This window comes from Pollicipes pollicipes, unplaced genomic scaffold, assembly GCF_011947565.3.
Source record: "Pollicipes pollicipes isolate AB1234 unplaced genomic scaffold, Ppol_2.1 Scaffold_7261;HRSCAF=8764_pilon_pilon_pilon, whole genome shotgun sequence".
Taxonomy (NCBI): Eukaryota; Metazoa; Arthropoda; class Thecostraca; order Pollicipedomorpha; family Pollicipedidae; genus Pollicipes; species Pollicipes pollicipes.
Genome location: NW_023597054.1, coordinates 10,118,076 through 10,141,818, shown reverse-complemented (window position 1 = coordinate 10,141,818; position 23,743 = coordinate 10,118,076). Strand labels below are relative to the sequence as shown.

Genomic DNA, 23,743 nt, shown 5'->3' with positions numbered 1-23,743 from the left:
GACGGCCGCTACGTAACTCATTTCACGTCCGAGTTCGACCGCGCCCTGTACTTGTTCAACGAGCTTCACTCCGTGAATCCGCAGTGCGACTGTCACATCAATATGCTCGCCTGCGATGGCACGACCGTCAACACTGAAATGATAGGCGACGTGTTCCGGCTGTTTGAGCTGACCACCCAGTCACCCGTACACTAGCCCATCCGCAGCTGCACGGCAATGAGCTGAACCTTCTCCATCTGCTGCCGAGCTTGGACGGCACGACCATGTGATGGAAATTTTTCTGGACCCGTCGGCAAGACCTGTGCCGGAGTGGTCTGGGAGAGGGACGTTGCGGCATGCAAGCCTAGGTCGGAACACGTGCCAAACCTGCCGGTAGACCTGATTCAGCAGCTGAGCACCAACCAGCAGCTGCCGTACCTTCTGGCCTCCGGCATTCAAAACGGCTCTGTCGGAAACGTGGCAGTTCAGCGGCAAATGAGACCATCGAACCAGGCCAGGTAATATCAAAACTCATTTTCTTCGAATCCATAGCAATGAGTGTTTACACTTTCGCCAAGTATCAATCGATATTTCATGTGCTCACTGCTGATCATTTTCTTATTATTATACTTTGTGCCGTAGAATGCATATCCTTCACTTGCTGGTTGGCTCATGCTTACTGACAGTTTGCTGATATGCATTCCGCACATTTAAGGGGCTCTGGATATCGACATAATTACATACACTAAAGAGGTGCATAATTTTTGTATGATCTAATGTTCAGTTCGTTGCGAATTGTCCTAATATATTTGCTTTTGTTTTCAGATGGTTGACACTGGCCGCTCGTCTGCTGCTAGTTTGCATCTCTACCGAGACCTCCAGCAGCGCTCTCAAGGACGTCGTCCAGTGCGTGGTCAGCCACTACGTGCCGGTATGGTCCGCCATCTGGCAGAACAGCAGCTACGACTTTCGCTAACGCAACTTGTTCCGGAGCATTGCGCTGCTCCGCGGCCTGCCGCAGGACACGAAGGCCACGGTGCGGTCAGTCCTCCAGTCCTCCAGTCCTCCAGTCCTCCAGCGCAAACGGGTACGGGTCCATCCGAAACAGCTGCTGCTGGACATGGTGTGGGATGAGAGCCACGTGGTCCGCAAACAGGAGGTTCCGATCATCGCGCCGCTCGTGAGCAGGAAACCGAGGGTCTTCTTCAGCCCAGGGTCTTCGTCATCTCAGCGGTAAACTTCGAGGCCGTGAGGTACACCGAACTGATTTCCTGGCACGACCAGTCACACAGCCTCCACTGCGAGACTTCAATGACTGCGAGCTGCGGAACACAGTGCAGGCTCCGCTGGCCATCTCGCCCTACCTGGTTCGCACTAGGAGTGCGACCAGCGCCGCACTGCCGAGGACGTCTGTGGCTGGAGCTGGAGCTTCGGCAATATGTGAAGCCAGCTGCGACGGTATTTCTGCTACCGTGCGATCTTTGCCAACTCGCGTTTTGGGTTCCAGTCTGTGAGCAGTTGCTGTTTGGGCCGGTTGCATCGAATATATAAACTTGGAAAGGAGCAAGATGTGGATGGAGACACCCTACCGCCCCCCCCCCCCCCCCCACCCCCTACGTCCGTGGTAAAGGCTGCAGAACTTGCTGTATATATAAAGTTTTACACTAGACAATACATTCTGAGTCATATGCTATACATAGCTTTGTTTTGCATCACATGAGTTGTCTTAGAGAAGTAAAGTCTAAAGCATTACTAACCAGCATATTCGTACGAGTTTATACTCAGCAGCACATAAATTTTCCGCCAAATGGCAATCAAGCGGCAAGGTCTGATCCAAATATGGACCTTAAACCGGGACAATGCTCGTACGACGGCTTGAGGAGCGCTCGGTTGCATCGTTTCTATACGCCAAAGGTATTTTGTGTCGGTTGCCGCCCACGGCTTGGTGTTACCTGCGGCGGCGGGCGTCGCCCAGCATTGGGTGACTGCAACGCCGGGCGTCGGCTTTCGACGATATTTCGATCGACTCGTGCCTCACGAATTTAAGTTTTTGGAGAAACTGTTCCCCATGCCGTGTACTTTTGGACTCCTGCGCCAAATAATTCTTCGTCTCATTTGGTTTTGTTACTGATGACACACCCTAGTGATCAGGCTTGCATCTGCCCTTAGTCGATATTGCCGACCCTGTCAGGGATGCTTTAGCATGCTTTTCATGAAGCTTCTGTACGAACAAGTAAGTTCTTCTCCTGCCAAGCGTACGCTTCCCAGTAGCACTCCCTTCTGTCATGCATTTGTACTAATTAAAGAAATTGCGTGCTGATAATAAATATTTGATAGCTCCTATCCTGTGTCATCCTCATCTCTCGGCCGACCTACATCATGCGTGCACGACATCATTGATGTAACCCGAACCACGTTCGTGTAATGAACTCACGCATTTGAGCACGAAATCTACTGCCGAATCGGACCATAAACTGGCTTCATGACTGGGAGGTCGTAGGTTCGAGTCTTGGCTGGCCCGGGGTTTTTCTACCAGTTCTGGCGACATAGCGTGGATATCCTCCAGACGGGGGGAGGTGCAAGCCAGACCAGGGGCCTTGGTAGCAAATGGGAGTTGGGGAGGGGGGGGGGGGGCCATGTGGTCTAAATCATGTTATGAGGGAAAACGACTGTTAATGTAAAAGGTGGGTCCTATTAGTGGCGTAGCCAAGATTTCGGGCGGCTAACACTATATAACCAGTGGGGCGTTCGGCCCCCGTGCCTCGGAGACTCATTCCAAGCCAAGCCCCATCACCCCATTGCCCCACTGCCCTGGGCCCATTGCCCTGGTCCCATCGCCCTCGGCTGCGGGTCTGATCACTCCTCTATGAAATTTCAGTTGTTTTTTTTTCTCTTTTTTTTGCTGGGCAAGTGGATATATGGGCCCCGCAACAGCGTAAGACCTCTGAGCAACGTAATGAACCCCCAAATTTTCCCAAATCACCACCCTCTCGAAGAGCGAGGAAACCCTTTTGTCTGCTCATGGGCTCTTCACTTTCGCTTGCAACTGCCTCTAGGTCATCTGTAGGCCAAAATACCCCCCATTTTGTTTGTTTGTTAGAAAACTGCTTCCGTTCTTCCGGTTATGCGCCCCTTCGCCGCCTTTGAGTCCCCTCGGAGCACGAAGGGGGGGGGGGAGGCGTGGTCCCGTGCCCCTTCTTTGTATCCGCTACCAACTCTAGTAAGCTTAATAGATGGGGCCCCACGAAGAACATAGGGCCACTCAGATTCACTCAGATAAGAAGTACCAAAGACATAAATATGGAGGGCCCCGAAATAATCAAGTGTGCCCGAGCGAGTTAACAGAAGGAAGGGGTGCCGACCAGAGCGTAGGACCCTCCATTCAAATAAGAAGTACCAAGGACCCAGTGCGGATGGCCCCCGAAAGATGGAGTGAACCTGAGTACGTTATCAGGTGACCCTCGACAGGAGTTTAGGGCCCTATCTTCAAATACCAAAACCCAATGTGCAGGGCCCCCGAACAATCCAGTGTGGCCCAGGAGGCGAGCATGGGGCCCGACAAGAGGAGGCGAGCATGGGGCCCCCCGACGGGAGGGGGCGAGCACGGGGGCCCCCGACAGGAGGAGGCAAGCATGGACCCCCAACAAGAGGAGGCGAGCATGGGGCCCCCAAAAAATCCAGTGTGGCCGAGGGGGCGAGCATGGGGCCCCCGAACAATCCAGTGTGGCCGAGGAGGCGAGCATGGGGGGCCCCCGACAAGAGGAGGCGAGCATGGGGGCCCCCGACAAGAGGAGGCGAGCATGGGGCCCCCCCGACAAGAGCACACGGCCATAAGCAAGTGACAGAAAATTGGAAGGGCTCTAGACCAATAGATAGGGCCCTTGGAAATATCACGAGTGTGTCGATACATTAACCGAGACCAATGTGGAACGCCCCTGAACAACCGACAATACCCCGTCAAATTGATATATCATGCTTCCGGTTGCGGCGTATGAACAGAGTCTTTCGGGCGAATGAGAAGAATCCGTAGGAGACCCCTGATTGACAAAAGTGTCCCGGCACGCTAGCAGCAAGGACCCAGCTACGGCGCAGGGCCCTGCGGAGTAAATGCAAAGAGCAAAATCAAGGACAACGTGGGAGGCTCCTTTGCGATAGTGTTGACTCCGCAAGTGAAGCTATAGGTCCCCGGAAACGGCATAGGGCCTCTGGAGCGCGTAATAAGCGTGAAAATATCCCAATCACTACCCTCCCAATCCGAGAAGGATTAGTTTCGCATATTTCTGGACCCTTCACTTGCGCTTGCTATTGTTCTTGGCCGTCTGAAAACAAAAGACGTCCAATTTGGTTGTTATGTTTGTTAAAAACCGCATCTGTTCGGCCGGGTATGGGCCGGCCGAACATACATATATTTCGGAGCCTATGGGCCCCACGGGTCCCAGGGGAGAGGTCATGGCCCCGTGTCGTCCTTCTGGATCCGCCCCTATGCAGCCTCTGGTTATTATTACTGTAATGATCGCGAACTTGAACCTTATGCTCGCACTAAATGTAATTCAGTTCTTTTTGTCGATTCACATAAATGCAACTAGAGACGTGGGCGGTTGGTACATAGTTGCATAAAATGACATGCAAGACAGCCATTGATCTGGAGTTTGCGCTGTTCGTGGACACTGTCTTTCAAAGTAATGGTTTCTCATGACACTAACTTCAAGGTCAAATCGAGTGCATGAACGATCGGCGTCAAGCGACATCTGGGGAAAAGGAACGAGCGGATTCCCGACGGGTCATACTTTTGTGTTCCTTGTAGCATTGTAACTTTATTGGAAGGGTCTCGGGTAGCCGAAAGTTTGCGTGCAGTTGCTTTAGTTGGCCCTCGCTTAACGTCATTACGCACACCATTTATCTGCGTTGGATAATCGTGAGCGAAGTATTCTTACGCGACGGATTAATGCACCGGAAAAGGTGCTGACGGTACAGGCGATTACCTGTAAGCTATATCCTCTACCGATCCCAACTGGGTGTACACTTCGATGCTCAGACACTGCACATTTATGATAGCTGTGTGTACTCCGATCCGGCGAACCCAGCTACGTTTAAACAAGCCTTCAGAATGCACGACATTCCAAAAAGCCGTACGGACGAGCGGTTAGAAGAACCTTTAACCTCAAATGACTAACTTCACTTATGCTTCGAACACACCCCACTTTACCAAAGAGTTTGAACGAAAAACTTTGCCGCAAAGCCATCCCAAGGAGGGCTGTCCTGGTTCGCAGAGCTCACGGAGGCTGTAAGGCAGTGGCCAGCTCTGGGATTGCAACAGCACAACTTTGAACAATGAGCGATCTTATCCAACAAACTGGTAGCTCAGAAATAGGACGACATGGCCAATACGTTTCATGGCTCACTCTGGCTATTTAAACACGATCAATTTCAAGAGTCCACCTGCGTCCGAGCCCGACTGCCACTAATGTCTCTGCACCGCAGTGGGTAGTGGCCGGTACAGCGGAACTCACGTTGAACTGGTGTCAAAAGACAGCTCGCACAATGGCTGCCGTTTCAACTTTGCCACCAGTCTTTCATGCAATAAGCGCGGTAACGGCTATGTGCGACTCTAAGCTTTGTCATTGCATTCCGAAAACCACTTGATGATTATGCGGGTACTTGAGAGGCAGTGCGTTCGTGCAAAAATGGCTCAAATTCGTGACGGAGGCTGCCACCCCTGCGCTTCTGTTGTCTGTGCATGTGTTATTCCTAACTGCGTGAGTTCTCCGATCAGCTGAAACACCGCGCTTGGCTGGATGCCTTGCCTAACTCCGGCATACGCTGTCAGCCCCTGTAACGTGTCCAACTCTCCCCTCACCTTCTCACAGCGCCACAGCAATGCCGCAAACGTCATCCAATAGCTCTCTAGCGTTTATTGATGGCGTACATCGGAACCGCCCTACGGAGAACAACAGGCACGGTCCTGCCTCGTCACCTGCCCGTCACAGCGGTGTGCGGTCGGGGCGCGGGCTGCTGCAGTCCGTAGCGGGCACTGGGTCACAGGGGGCGCCGGCACCGCCGGGGCCGGTGACGTCACGGCTCGCCAGCTGTCTTCCAACACCCGGCCTCGCGGTCAGGAGCTGCGCGGGGCCGCGTCCGAGCAGCTGTTCACGTGGCGCCTCCGGGCGGCCTCACCCGCAGCGGCCGACCCGACTCCGGTCTGGCCCGTACACAGGTGATCGGCAGCGTCACACGGCCGGCCACGGTCGGCTCGAGACACCCCGTCCGCGGCCGGTTAGCGTTAGAGCACTCGGAAAGCGGACACACGTTACACGCGACACGGCGGCGGCGGCCTAGGGCCCATCGGGAGCCGGCAACGCGTGGGGGCTAAATATCACCAGGGAGAGCGCGGGACATTCAGATGGAGTGTGTCAGAAGTTATCGTAGGAACTTTGTCACGGAATTTCTGGAGATGGACAGTTATCACGCGATGCGATTCGCCGCTGCGACCGGCAGCGACTCACTGACAGCAGTGGGCATCGAACATACGCACTAGCACACTAAAAAGCGGCATTAAGGACGACCAAGCACTTCCGAACGTAACAAGACTTAATCCTATAAAATCAGGACGCCGTCAAACCTTTGGCGCCACGTCCGCGTCATGCGTCCTTATGTAACTCACAAGCACATGCTGGGCACCAACGCGAAGCCGTCATGTGGTAAAATGCGGGACAAATCCTCTGAGCTGCCACGTCAACAAGAACTCGCGCAGATAAATGCAGTTATCTGGAATCCTTCTTTTGATTTCCTCGCATTCCCCGTCTTTGGCACAGGGCGGGCAGCGGCGCGCAGTGACGTCATGAGTTCTCGGCGGCGGCGGCGGCGGCGGCGCCGGGCGCGCTCAGCCTTGGGACATGACGAGCGGGTCCATGGAGGCGAGCAGGTGGGGGCGCGGCACCAGCTCCGGGTGCTGGATCTGCTCGCGCACCTGCAGTAATGTGCGGCGCACCTCGCGGTTGTTGGGCGCCAGCCGCAGGGCCTCGCTGAGGTCCGCCAGCGCCGCGTCCAGCTCCCTGCGCGCCGGAGGACGGGCGTCAGCGGTCCGCCGCGCTGCACAGGCGCAGGGCCCGGGCTCGATTCGCGACGCGTCGTGGGGGATCCGTGGCTGGAGAGCCGCAGATGCGGGTTTTGCCTGGGCTGCTCAGCGCCACGCGAAGACTGTGGCGTCTATCCGGTGTTAAACATACGTCGTGAACAAACCTTATTACTTGCCACCTGACGCCTGTTGGAAACGACATAAAGCCTCTTTCGCAGGATACGAAATCTAGGCCAAATGGACTACCATTCATTTTTGAGTGAGACAGGCATTTTGCACGACTAGAATCCCCACACTGCAGACGCGATACAAAGTGTAAAATGAACTCCTTCATCGACTCGTTCGTGCGGCGAAGACTCACTTCTGCGAGTGCTTGGCTTTCGCCCGGAAGAAGTAGGGCTCAAACGCCTCCGGTCGCACGTTCATGGCCAGGGTAGCAAGCTCGGCGGACTTGGCGTGCTCCTGCGGATGGTCAGGCGACCAACATCAGCTCCATGCGGTGCACAGGTGCCGGCAACACCGGTCTCCACGGCACATGTGCAGTCATGTGTGCAGCCCGGACCACACGTGTGTGCCCCGCGACGCTGTGCTCCGGTCATTCGTCGTAAATCCACTATGGAGGTTGCCAAACGGTCACTTAGGACGATGGCGCAATTCGTTGCGCGAAACGTGTTAACTAAATTGTATGCAAACCTTACTTCTACAAGCCTTACTTCTTCTGAAACTGACAACACGTCAACGCAGTTTATGTTTGGCTTCTTTGGGGAAACCGACACCAGTGTCGTTATCCCTCATCCCGGAACAAACACAAGGAGAAGCTGGCCGGCGAGAGCCGTGGGCCGCCGTGCGGAACAAACACGGGCGCCATCGACCAGCGCGCACTTACGCCGAGTTTCCGCTTGCAGCGCGACAGGTTCAGTAGCAGATTGACGTGCAGCCGGCGGAACAGCTCCTCGTGTTCACGCAGCTTGCCTTCGGGGAACTTCTTCAGCGCGTAGGTAAAGCGATGGTCTGCCTCCTGCATGCGGCACTTCTTGTACAGCGTCATGCCGTCATCGTTCAGCTTGTTCAACAAGGTGAACCTGGTGACGGCGGTGCATTCAATCACGCTGAAGGCGACAGCGGCATGACTGACGGTGCCCTGCGTGAGCTCACTAAAAGGATATCGACGAAGCCATCTGGCACGCGCACGGCATTCTGGTACCAAGTGATCCTTGGTTTCCGCCGCGGGGACATTAAAGTGTTCTGGAGAGTAACATGGTGCATGCACGTGATCTTCAATTCAGTAGCCTCGGGTTCTGATGCAAGCGTTTCCTAGCACACATATTCGGACCTATTGGAGCATCGAGCATCGGACCTATTGGAGCATCGAGCATCGGACCTATTGGAGCATCGAGCTGTCAGAGTAGCACCGGCAACGAGCGGAACAAATAACGCAACACAAAAACCGAGTCCGACAAAAGCCAAATCACAAATAACCCAGAAATCAACAAAGCGTAGCATGCATGATGCATTTATATATATATATATATATATATATATATATATATATATATATATGCATCTATATGTGAACATACAAATTACTTACCGGACAGATAATATTAAGCATTAAGCTCCCACTGAGTCCAACATTCCGCTCAAAACGCACGCAGTTCATACCCTGACGACGTTCAATCTCCTCCCCCGCTGGCACTGCGGCGTCTGCGGACATCCCCGCAGTCTCATCGCTCTCAGCGCCGGGGCGGCACCACACTCACATGATGTCCAGCTTGCCGTCGGCCATGGCCCAGGTGGTAGCGCCCAGCTTGGCGCCCTTCCTCAGGAAACACTGCACCACCTGCACGTGACCGCAGCCGATGGCGCGGTCCAGCGGCCGCATGCCCTTCAGGTCCACGTGCTCCACTACCGCGCCGCGGTCCAGCAGCAGCTGCGGACGTGGCCATACAGTCACTCCGCAGACACGACACCTGCCACTCGCACGCCGTAAAATGGTGTGACGTCAAACGATAAACATAGTGTTTTCCATACGCGAGCCATGTGATGGTGTGACGTCACTTGACGTCCGTGCGACGCAGCGCGACGCACGAGGTTTCGGTCCGACAGTCGCGACTATGTACATCACTGGACGTTGCTGTGATGTCGCGCAGCGCATTGTTAGCTACCGATTGGCAAGCCGTGTAACTGCGTGACATCACTGGACCCTGCGCCCAGCTACTGAGCACTCCCGTGACTCCTGGCCGGTGCGGTTACGGCTAGCTATGCGTGATCGTTAGTGCGTGACCCGGGGTCGAAGCGGGCCCGGGCGGGGACGCTGACGTCCCCGTGTCGTGACGGGCGCGGACCTCGGCCCGCCGTGGCCAACGGCCGTGATGGACCGGAGCCCGCCCAATATCGACCGTAGCCGGCCGAAACGGCCGCAACGCGCGCCGGCCATTTCAACGCCGGAAATGGCCGGCTGGCGTGCGGCGAAAGAGGAAACAGAACGATGGTGGGCATGTCCAAAATGGCCCACGCTCAGGAAACCAACCGCGTCCATAGATCTAACAGTTGTGTGTGGATCTCGGCACGCTGAACGAAAGTGGAATGGTTCTAAAATTGAATTAAGTTGAAATGACTTCTAGACTAAATAGGGCAATATTAATAGCTCCATCCCTCGCAGAAAAATAGGAGAATAGAGAGGTCCACCATAAAGCCTCAAAGATCCGTCATGTGTGCGTACGGTGGTGCTAAGAAAAAATCGTCTCCTTTAGAGAAAACGCTCAACCAACTTGCTAGGTTTGCTCCAACTCATCTGTGGGACACCAGAGACTATCCTAAAAAAGGCTTCCGACCATCTACATTCAGAAGGGTTACCAGAGGGCAGCATTTTCTCCAGTATAGATATGTTGTCAATTGATGTGGCAATGTTCCAATCAATGAGACTTTCGCTGCGGTGAAAGCTAAGGTTGACGAACAATTCCATGAAATTGATGCTTCCAGTCTATTGAAAGAGGATATCTGTAGTCTTTCAGAACACTTTCTCCAGGACAATGTTTTCTCGTTCGGAGATGACTACTATCGACAGATATTGGGCATAGCCATGGGGAAACCCCTGCGCTTCTCTGGCGATAATGCTTTTAGACCAATTTGAAACGAAGGCCCTGCCCGCCAGCCCATTAAAACCAACTTTCTTAACTAGATACATCGATCAGTATGCTGGAGTATGGACGCACGAAGAGCGTGCCCTTGGATAACTTTTTAAAGTTCATGAACAACCAGCATCTAAACTTAGCCTTTACGATGGGACGTACAAGAAACAGAAAGGAAGTCCAATTTTTTAAATACTCATGGTGGTAGATAGCAGGAACAACCGAACAACGTTAAGAACGAAGCTCTTTATCAAGCCCACCAACCCCGGTATGATTCTCGCCATGAATCTGCACATCTAGCTTTTACTAAGCATAACATGATTCGTAACATACTTCATATGGCTCTAAACAATTCACCCAGGAGTGAAAAAGAAAGCAAGATGGACAGCCAGATATGGAATTTGCCTTTAGGCGATGGATATTCTGCGGTACTTTTAGGTAGATTGTTGGAACAAGTAACACAAGTCTAGAGCGCGTAGGGGGATAGGTGGTGGGAGGCGGGGACGCATCGCTCGAACGATAGATTGTTAATACTACCTTACACGGATGATCTATGCACGTCTTGGTTTCAAGTGGCTTGCACCTGAAAGTGTGCGTGCGTGCGTGCGTGCGTGCGTGCGTGCGTGCGTGCGTGCGTGCGTGCGTGTGTGGTTGTGTGCGTGCGTGCGTGGTGCGTGGCGTGGTGCGTGGGCGTGTCGTGCGTGCGTGGTGTGGTGGTGTGTGTGTTGTGTGTGTGTGTGTGTGTGTGTGTGTGTGTGTGTGTGTGTGTGTGTGTGTGTGCGTGTGTGTGTCATTGGGCTTTACGACGCACTCAGCTGCTGAGGCTATATGGCATCGCCTGCTTCTCACCCTGGCAGGAAGGGCGGGAACCGCGGGGAATCGAACCCCGTACCTCTGGTTTCCCAGACGCGCAGTGGTTAGATATCATTTGACTGGTTTTCCTACGAGGAAGAAGGCTATTTCTACTGTAGATGCATAATGTTCCTCCCAAATCCACTTAAAACTTACGTGGCCTCTAGACTACCGCAAAGCTTAAGTTGTTGCTTCTACATGCGAGGCTTTCAACGCCAGTCTTTCTAGCATTTCCGTTATTTGTCTCCCTTTACCTAAATAATGACAGTAATATATGTGCTGAAATAACGATATAATCAGAACACAAACAATATACATGAATACAATACAAACATACGAATAAATGCCAGACATACCGGTAATTGTACTTCCATGTCTGCATGTTTCCAAGCCTGGACATAAAACAGGGAAAGTTTACGGCATAGAACAAGAAAGGGTGACGGACAAATAACAGAAACGAATGCTGGAAACGGGGGGCTAAAGCCGTTTTCGCCTTCACCCTAGCTCGGTCTCTGGCGGCACACCACACCAGCGTGTCTCTGTCGGACCGTTCACTCCAGCTCGGTCTCTGGCGGCACACCACACCTGCGTGTCTCTGCCGGACCGTGCCCGCCCCATCACCTACCGACACGACGTCTGCGTCGCCGTAGAAGGCAGCCAGGTCGAGCGGCGTGCGCCCGGCGCTGTCCGTGTGCTGCAGGTCGGCGCCGGCGTCCAGCAGGGTACGCACCACGCGCGCCTGTCCCTTCAGGCACGCCCAGGAGAGCGCCGCCAGGCCTTCGCGGTCCACCCGGCCCAGCGAGGCACCTGCGCAGCGAGGCGTCTGGTCAGCCAGCAGCGCCGGCGCAGCTCACACGTCCACCTCTGACGCCCAGGTGGCGAGGATGGTGGGCCGACGCCGCCGACAGATTCGCGCGACGACGTGAATGCAGTGCAGTGTAGCAGTTCCGTTACCGATCAATATGCCTGCCTTTCTACGATGTAACCTGATCGCTTAAACGCGTTTTTCAGCAGCCTTGTTGTGAGACATACAAATCAGAGCAGCTGCAGAGATTTCCATGCTTTTTGAACACGGCTAAAACATACTGGAACATTCACATTACCCGCGGACAGTGTCACACACCTTTGCTGATCAGCAGGTCGAGCACGCCCATATGCCCCTCGCTAGCCGCCACGATGAGCGGCGTGCGGCCGGCGTCGTCCGGCTGCTCCAGCTGCGCCCCCTGGCCCAGCAGCACCACGCAGATGTCCCAGTGGCCCTCCCGCACGGCGCCCAGCAGCGGCGGAGCCCCCTTCGAGTTGGCGGCGGCGACGGTAGCGCCGCGGCGCAGCAGCATCTCAACCAGCGGCTTGTGGCCGGCAGCGGCCGCCATCGTCAGCGGCGTCTCGCCGTGCAGGATGTCGCACGCGTTCACTGCCACCTGGTGAACGCAAAACAGGGTTGAGGTTCAGAGAAAATCTGTCACGGATGAAGAAACCAGCGAGAAAGCAACTGCAACTGACGAAATACAATAGCTGTGAATAAACGCCTTCAATAAGACATGCAAAGACACTGAGTCTGAGTAACACGATGAAATAAATAAGTTATCGCGTTCTACGGACCTCCTCCATGTCGAGCAGGTACTCGGCGATCTGCAGATGGCCGTTGCCCGCGGCCGCCACCAGCGCCTGCTGCGCCGCCTCGGCCATGGTCAGCCGGTCGCCGGCGGCCGCCCAGTCACACCAGAGCAGGTACTCCACCACGCTGAGGTGGCCGTGCACGGCCGCATGCACGAGCGCGCAGCGGCGGCCGGCGTCGCGCAGGCCAACGCTGGCGCCGCACTGCAGCAGCGTCTGCACGGCGCAGGCGTGCCCGCCGGCGGCCGCCAGCATCAACGGCGTGGCGCCGCGCGCGTTGGCCGCGTCTGGCGCCGCGCCGAACTTCAGCAGCAGCTGCAGCATCTCGTCGAATCCCTCGGCGGCACACAAGCCGAGAAGCGGCGTACCGTCCCGCTGCGGCGAGGACGCGTCCGGGGAGGCGCCGGCCAGCAGCAGCAGGTTCGACACCTTGACGTTGGGGCTGTGCGCGTTGCGGTCGGCGACAAGCGCGGCGGAGAGGTCGGCCGACGCCGCGGCCACCCAGAGCGCCTGCAGGTCGCGCGGTGGCACCGGCAGCTCGCGCGAGTTCTTGTAGAGGTGCGCCTTCAGCACGTGGTGGCCCAGCTCGAGCGTCTTCTGCGCGTCGAGCGGCGCCTCCAGCCGGCTCATGCGCAGCGCGATGTTGGCGTGGCCCACGCGCACGTCCAGCAGGAACTTGTGGCTCTCGTTGTCCTCACGACGCGTCAGCCACTCACGGAACGACGGGTGAAAGAGCATGTACGTGTCGTCCATGCGGCGCGCCAGGAAGCCCGAGAGCGTCTTGAAGCGGCGCAGGAACTCGTCCCAGCCAAGGGCCGTCTGCGTGCAGCTGGCATTCACCGAGTGATAGATCTCGTAGGCGTTCATCGGACAGAGGCTGGCCAAGCAGCTTGTAAGGATGGGCTGCACCTGTTCGTAGGACCGCTGCGTCGGGAACTTGAGGTTGAAGTTAAGCAGGAAGATCTCGTTGAGGCTCACCGGCAGGACCTTGAAACTGGAGGACTTCATCACCAGGTGGCCGCGCTCGATCAGGTCAAGCGTCAGCTTGATGAAGAGAAAGGAACCGCGCGACAGCTCGGCCAGGTGGGCGATGAAGCGGGACTGGCTGCTGCCCTCCACCTTGGCGCCCGTCACCTGGATGCTGCTGGTGATGGAGGGCGAGTTGTTGATGCGGAAGGCGATGTAGTCGGCCAGGTCCTTCTGCAGCTCGTCTGTGTCGCGCAGTCGGTCCAGGTTCAGCTTGTGGAACGGCAGCAGGCTGGCGATGCCCTGCATCTGGGAGCGCACCGTCACTACCATCTTCAGCCACGACGGGAACATCATCAGGTGGCGCGCCAGGAAAGCTGCCAGGTTGTCGCCGTACTCTGCGGGCAAACAGACCGAGTCAGAGTGCGCCACGGCGAGCCACGCCTCCCAGGTCACCGCTTGAAGGCCCGTACATGTATTGTGTGTCCTAGCTCTTAGCTGCCAAGGAACAAACGCCTGACTTCTGGCCAACTTCTGCGCATTAAATAAAGTGTACAAAAAGTCATCTGCTCGTAACTAGAGCCGTCCTCGCCAGTGCTTATTACTAAACTAAACATGAAATACAGCACGTGTTGTTAATTCAGCACTGGCTCATCCCGCCGACATAAGCACCGACCAAGAACAGTCGAGTCCCCGCTGCCTGCGCACCCCGGCTCCAGACCCACCTGGCTTATGGTACTCGGCCTCTCCGAGGGCGTCCAGCACCACCAGACATGTCTCGCCCGTGAGCTGGCCGGTGCGGCGCAGCAGCTGCAGCGGCTCCAGCACGCCGCGCGACAGCGCCGCCGACGGGTCGCTGACGCACGAGCGCAGCGCCAGCGCCGCCTGCAGTGCCGGCGAGCGCTGCACGTGCTCCCGGTAGGCGGTCAGCTGCGGCGCCTGGCACAGCTGCGCCGCCACCGAGTGCACGAAATCGGGCACCAGACAGGTGGCGCTGTTGTCCGCCTGCGGGGAGAGGTGGAGTGAGGGACTGGCGGACAAGGCAGAAAGGGGCGGCTCTCTGTGCGGCTCCGTTCGCTCGCAACACACCAGCCGGTCGTGGAAGCACGATGGGAGCGTGCATATGTTTTACATCGATCAATTTTCAGGACGGATTCGATGCAACGCATACGCTCTGCGGGCCAGCACTGGTAATGTTGGAAAAACTTTCCAGCGGGGGAATGCTCCGGACCCATCTCAAGGACGGCTACTTTTGCTGTTGAACATCAAACTAATAATCCAAACGTTTAATACCACCGCACAGTAACGTGTGCCGAGGTCAAGACAACAATTAATATGCAAACCGCAAGTCACTGCTAACCTGACAGAAGTGGTATGCCACCACGCGGCTGCCGAGACCGCGCAGCTCCTCCGGCACCGCGCAGACGCTAGAGAAGAGACCGCCGCCGCCAACGACGGCTCGGGGCCGGCCGGGGCCGCCCGAGAATGCGTCTGTTGGACGGGCACGGTCCAGGTCAGTGCCGGAGGCGGCTCGACCTCGGAGCGTCGGGGTCGAGGGCTGGTCACACGGTCACACGGCATCGGTCGCTGGTATGTGTAACCTACCGGCTGACCTCAACGGCCAGGCGACCTCGGTGGAGGGAAACAAGAAGTAAAGAAGGATGCGATACGCTGAGAAATAAGCCAGGTGCATCGCCGGCGAGTTCGTGGCGTCGGACCAAGCCAAAGGCGTACAGCTTACAGCACGAGCCAAAGGCGTACAGCTTACGACCCGACAAGCCTGAGAAGCAGGCGGATAGAAGAAATGGGCTTATACTCAACGTCGAGGGAAAAGAACAATCCACCTTTGAAGCTGCAAATGCATGATCATTGCTTATCTCGCCGAAAATGGTCCTACAAAGGCAGTGCAACTGGCACTGGAAAATAGCACGTAGAAGCATAAGACGGTTCAACTGTAAGAGCCCAGTCATCACGTTCTGCGAATCAAATCAAGCATCCATTGATATTTGTGATTAAGACAAATGAGACAACGACAACGTGCTATGAGCTGGTTTTATCAGGGATTAAGCGCGGACCTCGCTCCGATGTCATTTGGCCAGTGCAGCACTTCATGCTTGCTCGTGCTCGTTGCACAACGGCTGCATTATTACCTACTGCTTGAGGCATAAGAGCTGTTTTGTTTTTTCACTATGGCTAAGCTTCCGAAAGGTTAGGCAATTCATCACAGTGGCATTACCACCGCTAAACGTGAGCGAAGGAAACTTAGATCACGAGTGGTATGCACCGCACCAATCAGCTTGGCACGACTCGGCACCATAAAATCAAAGCCGTCCTGGTAAGGAGCTCCCAGCCAAATTCTGCTAGGCCTCGCCTTGACAGCAGTCATCGTAACACGTTCATTCTCAGTTTCACCTCAACAGTAAACTGCCTACGAGTACGTCAGGTGCCTTGCACTTTCGAGAGATCATGCTCGCTACAGGGCCTCTTCATACACTCGCCTCATTTTTTTTCGGATGCTCTCACAAGTCATCGCGTCCATCACGTTTTTCAACCTAAAAGTGTAACGGATCAGCTTTGTACCGGGTTCTGGACCGCCGTCTGCCTCGTCTGCCTCTGTGCAAAACCACCTCCGAAGGCGTCACTCACCCTGGTAGAGGGCGTCCTCCCGAGCGGCGCGGCGGCCGAAGCAGCTGTAGTCGACCAGCTGGAGGAGGGCGGCCGTCTTGCCGGTGCCGACGCTGCCGGCGAGAACGCAGCCGCGGCTGGGCGAGCCGAGCAGCACCCGGCTCAGTTCGGCGAACAGCCAGCGACGGCCTACGAACAGCGGGTCCTGCTCCTGCTGCGGCACCTCGAAGAACAGCGGCTTCAGACTGAGAGGCGCCGGCCGGAACGGCGAGACGCGCGCTGCGGGGGAGGGTCGCGTCAGGGGAGGCGTGGGAGGAACGACGAGAGGCGGGCTGCGGGGGGAAGGTCGCGTCAGAGGAGGCGGGGGGTGGGATGATGAGAAGCGCTCTGCCGAAAGAAGGTCGTATCAAAGAGGGGGGGGGGGGGAGGCAGGGAAGGACGGCGAGGGGCAAACTGCGGAGGAGGGAGGGACCACGTCAGAGGAAGCCGAGTAGGGCACTGATCGGTTGATTTCTGCACGCCACTGGGTACGGCGGAGATCCCGCCTTAACGGAGTAAGCTCAATGTAATGTAATGCAAGGACACACAAAAGGGATACGATAAGGGTGGACCACAGAGAGGACGACGGCGTGTGAGCCACATTAAAGGGGACAGGAGGATGACTGTCGCACGACAGATATAGGGCGGATGAAGGCCATGGGGAGGTAGAGGAAAATTAAAGGAGTACCGGAACGAAGGAACGGATGAAAAGTGGTGAAAGGAAAGGGCTAAGGGTTTTTACAGACATCCGGGATAATGGCTTGAATGTGGAAGAGGCTCGTTTTGGGCACGGCATATGATGGACCAGACAGCTCACTGGATGATGAGGTGGAAAAATGCAGTCTTCCAGACTCGCGGCGGATTATAAGAGTGCAGACACGCTACCGCCTTACTCAGTGGGCGTCTCGGGGCCGTACTGTGCCCAGCTTCCGTGTACTACGGCCCTACCTATTTCTTGCAGCACTCCTCAGGCGGGATTTAATGTAATCGGTTTATGTATGCATAGCACATCATGACGTCCGCACCTTTTTAGACATTTATTATTTCTTTGGTTGTGCCTGCTAGGCTATATGGTCGTATGGTCCAATAACTGAGTGCGTTACATCAGTACATGTGCGGCTAGTATTATCTTTGTTACCCCCACCACAAAAGCTAATCTGTATTCTCCTTCCGTCACCAACCACAACCACGCACATCCCCGAGACAGTTCCGCTCCGTCCCTCCATCTATCCACACGCCGAGCACAGCGGTGCGCTGTACTCAGCCACACCCAGCGGCTCACTGACACCGCCAGACGGGGGATGGCCGCACCTTTGGCTTCGGCGGGCGGCGTGACCCGAAGACAGCGGGCCGACCTCCTGCCCGGCTGGCCGCGAGGACTGCGGAACGCGCCCGGCTCGTCGACAGCTCCGTGGCCACCTGGCGCCGCGGAACAGCAGGCTACAGAGCAGGCCAACAGAGTGCGGCGCAGCGGGCGGCGGCGGCGCACCACGCCGCCGAGCGTGCAAAACCGGACACACGTCCGTGGACCACGGCAATTGCGACGTGCATGGCAGGCGACACACGGCAACGGCAGCACACTGGGCGGCCTCCCGCACCAGACCACGTCAAAACCGCGCCACCCTGCGGGCTGCCGCCGGGTCGCCGCGGCCGTGCATGTAAGCGGCGCCGGCAGCCGGCCGGCCGGCGCCGCCGGCGAGGCGCGTCCACCCGTGGCGGCGTGGCCGTAGCTCACGTGCACCGCTGATTGAGCGGACGGACGCCGATCACAGACGCGATACCGGCCGGCCGTAAATAAATAGGCCGCACCCGTTCTACGCCCGGCTCAAGCAACGGCCGCTCCGCCGGCGGGTCGACCGGCAGCGTCCGAGGCGGTGCTCGCGGACGGTGGCGACCAGGTCAGGGCGCATGCGCAGCGCAGGGCAGGACACTCGCTCACCGATCGAGTTGCGCCGAGCTGTGATGAGCGGGCTGGCAGAGGTGGTGGAGCCACTCAGCGACATGGACATCAGCGAGCCGAAGCTGTCGTGTCTCCGCTCCGAGCGCAGGTGCGCCAGCTCAGACTCACTCGAACCTGCAAGCAGCACCACGCGTTGAGGCACATGGCCGACAACGTAACACACATATTTGTAGCGTGGTGAAGTGGCCTCGTGACACAGGAAACCCTACGCTCCTCCAGGCCAGCAAGGATGGCGAGCGTTTCGTGCCCAGCAGATTTGGCGACTCAGTATCAATTACCGGCCGGTTGGCCGACAGCGGCGAATTGAAACAAAGTGTCTGTATTACTTTATTGCGATTTCAGTGCAGACGGTACCAGCGAGTCGGTCTTGCACGCTGTTCCCCAGCGAGCCCAGGCCAGTCGTCTATCACATGTCACTTGTCTGAAGAGTAGTCTCCGCACTGCTTCGAGGTTTTCCCATCGGCACAGCGATCTAGCAGGATGCGTCACGACAGTGTCGGGCCCATTCATATCCCCGGTCCTTTTAATCTGTCCGTACTCCTACATCCCCTCACCTGCCGATCTTGTTTTGCCTTCCTCACCCTCGGTTTAACCACATCCTGCCCACCCAACCATCCCGTCCTGTGCTTCCCGCCGGCAGGCACCCCTCTGACCCCGTGCCTGGTCGCCTCACCGGTGAGTGTCGAGACGGGGCTGGTGTTGGCCGACTTGGCGTCGAGGTGCGCCAGTGAAGCGTGCGAGTCGCGGCCCGAGCTGGCGCCCGAGCGACTGGAGCGCGAGCGCTCCGAGCCCGGGGAGCGCGGTTCGGCGCCCGAACCGAGCAGCAGACCCAGCCGCGCGTACAGCGCGCTATCCTCCGGCCGGCCGCCCTCCTCGTCCGTGTCTGAGGGACGGGGGCCGGTCAGCGGCGGCGGCGGCACGTGTCGTCAGCCGCACCTGAGATAGACGGGTCGAACGCCGCAGGGAACAGCGCCGGTACTGGCCTGCAGGTTCGCAGATCGGCAGCTTTACTCTTCGCCCCGTCCCCCACCATATTACTATGCAAGATGGCGTGCGATGCAGAGAGCTATGCAAAGTGGGATGCAGGAAGACACATGAGATCATTTGTTCAAGCCTTCAACTGATATCAAGTGAATTTAGAAAGCTCAGGTTCTGTTCTGACGAATAAATCTCGAATGCAATAGAGATGAGAAATGTATCAGTGACATGGTAAATGGAGACAGCAACTTATTCTACTAGAGCATTTCAATATGAGAACAGACGGCAGAAATCAACTGCATGCCACACAAATTTGCAGCGTCAATCAAGTGTGGATTGTTAGAGTTCCAACGCGACGAACGGGAGCAGCCCTAATGCGTCTACTGCGTGGGAATGAGGAGGTCTTAGATGGCGATGAGGGTTTCGAGGCTCACTGAAACTTCGGTTTAGGGTACAGTAGAGGATTTGGACATCACCGGTAGCTCAAAACATGAAACTTGTGGTGTGGCTGTCAAAAACAAGGAGATGTACTCATCAATGCAACAACCGCCACAGCCATCCATTAATTCAACACCCAGACACAGCACCCCCTTCCATGACCCACCACTGGCCCCTACCCACCACGTGACCCGGTGTAAGGTCTGCCAACAGGTGGGTTCAGCGTGCCAAGACGGCGTGGCGCGCACCACCACCTCATCCCGCCGAACACGCCGTCCGCGGCGCTCTTCCGGCGCGCGGACGGTGGCCGCCCGCGCCCCCTCCGCTCATGGCGCACGGCCGCGGACCAGGTGAGCGCCGGCGGCAGGGGGACCAGCCGGTGATACGATCGGCGGGCGCCGGCCGGTGCGGCGCGCCGTGGCCCCGATACCATCGGCGCGCCCGAATACGGCCGGCCGCCTGTCCCGGGGCATCGACAACAGGCCGTGCATCATGCAAACTGGGGCCGACCGGCGGGCCCCGCGCCGCCCATGACGTCACAGGCCGTCTCGGTACCGGCTCGGGACGGTCCCCGGTCCCCGCTCCCCGACGACCGAGCCGGGCAGCTGCGCAGGTCAGCCGGCCCCAGACCGCGGCCGTAGAGCCAGCCCAGCGACGTTCGGACCGCGCCGCCCGCGCCATTGGGCCGGGGCAGGGGGCACGCGTCGGCGGTGTTCGCGGTGTGATCGCGTCGCGCGGAGGGGCGGTGAGGAGCGCGACACCGGAGCTCTGCCACCGCTCACCAGCCGAATTTGGCCATCAGCGCCGGCTTTATACGGCTGGCTGCCGGCTTTACAGCGGGCCACCTCCGACAGATTGGCGGCATAACGGCGCCGGTGGCGGCTAAACTTGGCCTGCCGAGCCACTGCGGCCGGGCCGCGCCCGAGCAAGAGCTCTCAGGAAGCTTCGGACGCGGCCCGGCCGGAGAACGTCCGCTACCGGGATGGCGTCTCGCAGCGGCAGGGGCAGGGCGACAGACGGTCGATGGGGAGCCGACTTCGTGCTGTGCCAGCACCCAGCGCAGCAGCCGGCGATACGCCAGCGACCAGACTCCGGTGATCACCGGAGTCCGCGAATCACCGGAGTCCGCAAATCACCTGCCGGTCGGCGGCGCCGGCCGCCGCCCACGGCCACACTCGATCCGCGCCGAGCAGCATCCGCAGCGCGGCAACGCCCTCGCATCTGCTCCCACACCCGGCACAAGGTCTGCAGCCATCGGGAGGCGCGAGGCTGCCAGCAGGAGTGCCAGGCTCAGACAGCGCCGCCAGCGACATGCCGTCACGTGACGTGACGAGCACTCGAGTCGCGTGACGCTCCGCGGCTCCGGCCCGCTGTTGCCGCGCGGACCCACGGCAGGCCTGCCGGTGGGGGGGGGGGAGGTGGGGGGGGAGGTGGGGGGGGGGGGCGCTGCACAGTACACAGGCACGCCCCGGTCGGCGGCGGGGCGGGCGAGGCACTCATGGAGCGCCAGGGACTCAAGGCTGGAGCGACTCGGGCGTGTCAACTGGACATGGACGCGGCAGACGGCAAGGCCGGCGGCAAGCTGAACGGCGCCAGTCGCGTAGATGTGCCTTCCGAGCGGTCCCTTCCATCGCATCATCTCCAATGTTTCTTTCTCTACATCCCTTAAACCGCCCGTTCGCTGCTTCCCGTGCGCGCCAGCCTATCACGGCTCGCTGCCTTTTAGCATTAAATATCGTTATGCACAAGCTCAAAAACAGGCACAGTCACGACTAAAAATAAGAAGCATCACTCATGTGAGCGGGTTTGGACAGCACTGCCGAGGGCTGGTGGGACATGGACACACACACACACACACCTATGGACCGCAGCGAGCTGAGCCGAGTTATCATGTAGTCCCGACCAGTTGCGTTTTCCGGGCAGAGGGCTGCGCGAAAGAAATGACGACCCTCAGTCACTGCCACACTGAAGCACGGCTCAAATGCAAACGATGTGAAGTCTGCAACTAATTATGATAAGCTTCATCTGCCTTACTAGAAAGCAAGGGAGCGACTCCAAGTGATAATGAATTTAATTTGCCTAACTCTTCGAAAGAGTTGCCACGCTGAGTATTGTGAAACAATACGTGACGGAGGCCCATCGGGTTGCTAGAATTTCAACCAGGAAGGGGCCAAATCGGATCATCAGGGGCTCTTGTATCAAACGGGCCGAGTCAGATCATCAGGGGCTCTTGTATCAAAGTGGCCGAATCGGATCATCCAGGGCTCTTGTATCAAAGAGGCCGAATCGGATCATCAGGGGCTCTTGTATCAAAGTGGCCGAATCGGATCATCAGGGGCTCTTGTATCAAACGGGCCGAATCGGATCATCAGGGGCTCTTGTGTCAAAGGGGCCGAATCGGATCATCAGGGGCTCTTGTATCAAACGGGCCGAATCGGATCATCAGGGGCTCTTGCATCAAAGGGGCCGAATCGGATCATCAGGGGCTCTTGTATCAAAGTGGCCGAATCGCATTATCAGGGGCTCAGGGCATGTATCGAAGGGAGCCTCTTCGTCGCTATAGAGCCCCTCTATATTCAGCGGATCTTTGCAGGCTCAGTATCCTATATTGTTGCCTCGGGACCGCCTGTGGATATTTGAGATGCCCTAAGGAGGTCTTAAACCGCCAAAACGTGCTGGAACCTTCGGTTTCTCCTCCTGTTTGTCACATCCTGGGGGCGGCATGCTTCTTAAAGCTCGCCTTGGCTACGCCACTGCCATGGGCGACCCTTTCTGATGCGGTGCGGTGAACGTGCATCGTACCATGTTGCATCACAGACTGGAAGTCCGCGCTGCTAACTGTGGGGAGCGTAGGGGCCGGGGACATGGCAGCCGTAGGTATTCTTAACACGAGCGTAGATCATAAGGGGATGAGAGCACCGAGCAGTTCGTGCGCCTCATAACACCAACTTATAAACCATACGCAGTGTTCCATCGGACATCGAAGAATTACTTCGATGTCCGTTTCGATGGATTTCACACCCTTGGTTCCCTGAATCCATCAGACATTGGTTCTCGCTATACCTGTCGTGTCGCATTACCTGAGAGTGCCTGTTGACTGTCCACGCCGATCGTATTGGAGCGGTTGTTACGGTTTTGGCGCGCCGCCAGCCGGAGAAGCTTGGGACTGGCAACCACCCGACGGCGGCTGGATGGCGGCGTGTTGTACACTGCGAACCAGGTCAGGCCAAGCCAGGTCACTTCAGGTCAGATCAGATCAGACCGGGTCAGTCAGCTTAAACACCAGCCAGCTTCAAACGTGGCTCGGCTGCTGCCTGCATGCTGAGAAACAATTAAGGTGATGCGCAAAACAAGCACGCGGCAGCCACTAACATGTCCCCTGGGGCCCGGGCGACACGGCGCCGACACGTGAAACATGGCGGAGCAAAACACACACCCGCAAAGCGAACGCTCGGGCCCACCACGGCGGCGGGCCGGCGTATTCCGAGAGCAGCGCGGCCATCAGCCGCCTTCAGCAGGTCACGCATGACTGGCCGCACCTCTGAGCAGTGAGCATCCCTCCCAGCGAAGCAGCGACGCCTTCTCCGTACAAGCACCCGCCCTCCGCAGGCGCTAACCACAGCTCCAGCCGCAGTTCCCGACAGGTTGTGGAGAGAGCGCGGGGCGGCGGCGGTCGGCCTGGACGACCCGGCCCACCGCTGGCAGACCGGGCTCGGCCCCGGTGCGCCGCTTGCAGCGCCGGTCGCCGGGCCACACCGCACACACGCCAGCGACGGATGCCGGCGCGGCCGGCTTGAGCTTCCAGGTGCCGGGCAGACACGGCCGTCGGATGGCAGGGCTGCGGCCTCGGGAAGCGGCCGTCGGACGGCAGGCTTGCGCCTCGGACGGGCCGCCTGACGGGCTCGCCCCCGCCTCGATACAGCCGGGCTGCGCCTCGGACACGGCCGTCCCGGCGGCAGGGCGCTCGTCTCGGACGCCTCGGGCGTCCCGGCGGCAGGGTTGCGCCTCGGACTCGGCCGCCCGTACGGCAGGGTTGCGCCTCGGACACGGCGCCGACGGCAGGTTGCGCCTCGGACACGGCCG

The 23,743-nt window shown here is 57.8% G+C and overlaps 2 protein-coding genes across 3 annotated transcripts in view; both read right to left on the bottom strand.

The window, feature by feature from the left end:
* Positions 1 to 6,650: 6,650 nt before the first annotated feature.
* On the bottom strand, positions 6,651 to 22,892 carry LOC119111966 (protein TANC2). Of its 2 annotated transcripts, XM_037235870.1 has the most exons (15): positions 22,741 to 22,892; positions 21,519 to 21,587; positions 18,918 to 19,127; positions 18,224 to 18,358; positions 17,596 to 17,703; positions 16,267 to 16,524; positions 14,981 to 15,111; positions 14,346 to 14,625; positions 12,640 to 14,018; positions 12,161 to 12,458; positions 11,663 to 11,844; positions 8,815 to 8,984; positions 7,941 to 8,136; positions 7,416 to 7,516; positions 6,651 to 7,031 (listed from the first exon to the last, which is right to left on the bottom strand). In XM_037235870.1, exons 2-15 carry the CDS (start codon positions 21,550 to 21,552, stop codon positions 6,860 to 6,862), a joined length of 3,654 nt encoding a protein of 1,217 aa, XP_037091765.1. In that variant the 5' UTR covers positions 21,553 to 21,587; positions 22,741 to 22,892; the 3' UTR covers positions 6,651 to 6,859. The 2 variants fall into 2 exon arrangements, with proteins under 2 accessions (XP_037091765.1, XP_037091766.1); XM_037235871.1 differs by lacking the exon at positions 17,596 to 17,703.
* Positions 22,893 to 23,027: 135 nt separating this feature from the next.
* Positions 23,028 to 23,743, bottom strand: part of LOC119112946 (protein TANC1-like) — a 5,731-nt gene continuing 5,015 nt past the window's right edge. The window contains exon 6 of the mRNA XM_037237251.1: positions 23,028 to 23,039. Within this exon, the coding sequence (XP_037093146.1) occupies positions 23,028 to 23,039 (12 nt within the window). The remainder of the gene's footprint in view (positions 23,040 to 23,743) is intronic.

What these genes read in the sequence shown, in the direction of transcription:
- LOC119111966 (XM_037235870.1), bottom strand. Translation starts at nt 21,552, where the DNA reads ATGATAACTCGGCTCAGCTCGCTGCGGTCCATAG. An exon ending in CCCCGTCTCGACACTCACCG is followed by an intron (nt 18,359 to 18,917) that starts GTGAGGCGACCA and finishes TGCTGCTTGCAG; the next exon opens with GTTCGAGTGAGTCTGAGCTG. An exon ending in GCCGCCCGCCGAAGCCAAAG is followed by an intron (nt 16,525 to 17,595) that starts GTGCGGCCATCC and finishes CCTCCCCCGCAG; the next exon opens with CGCGCGTCTCGCCGTTCCGG.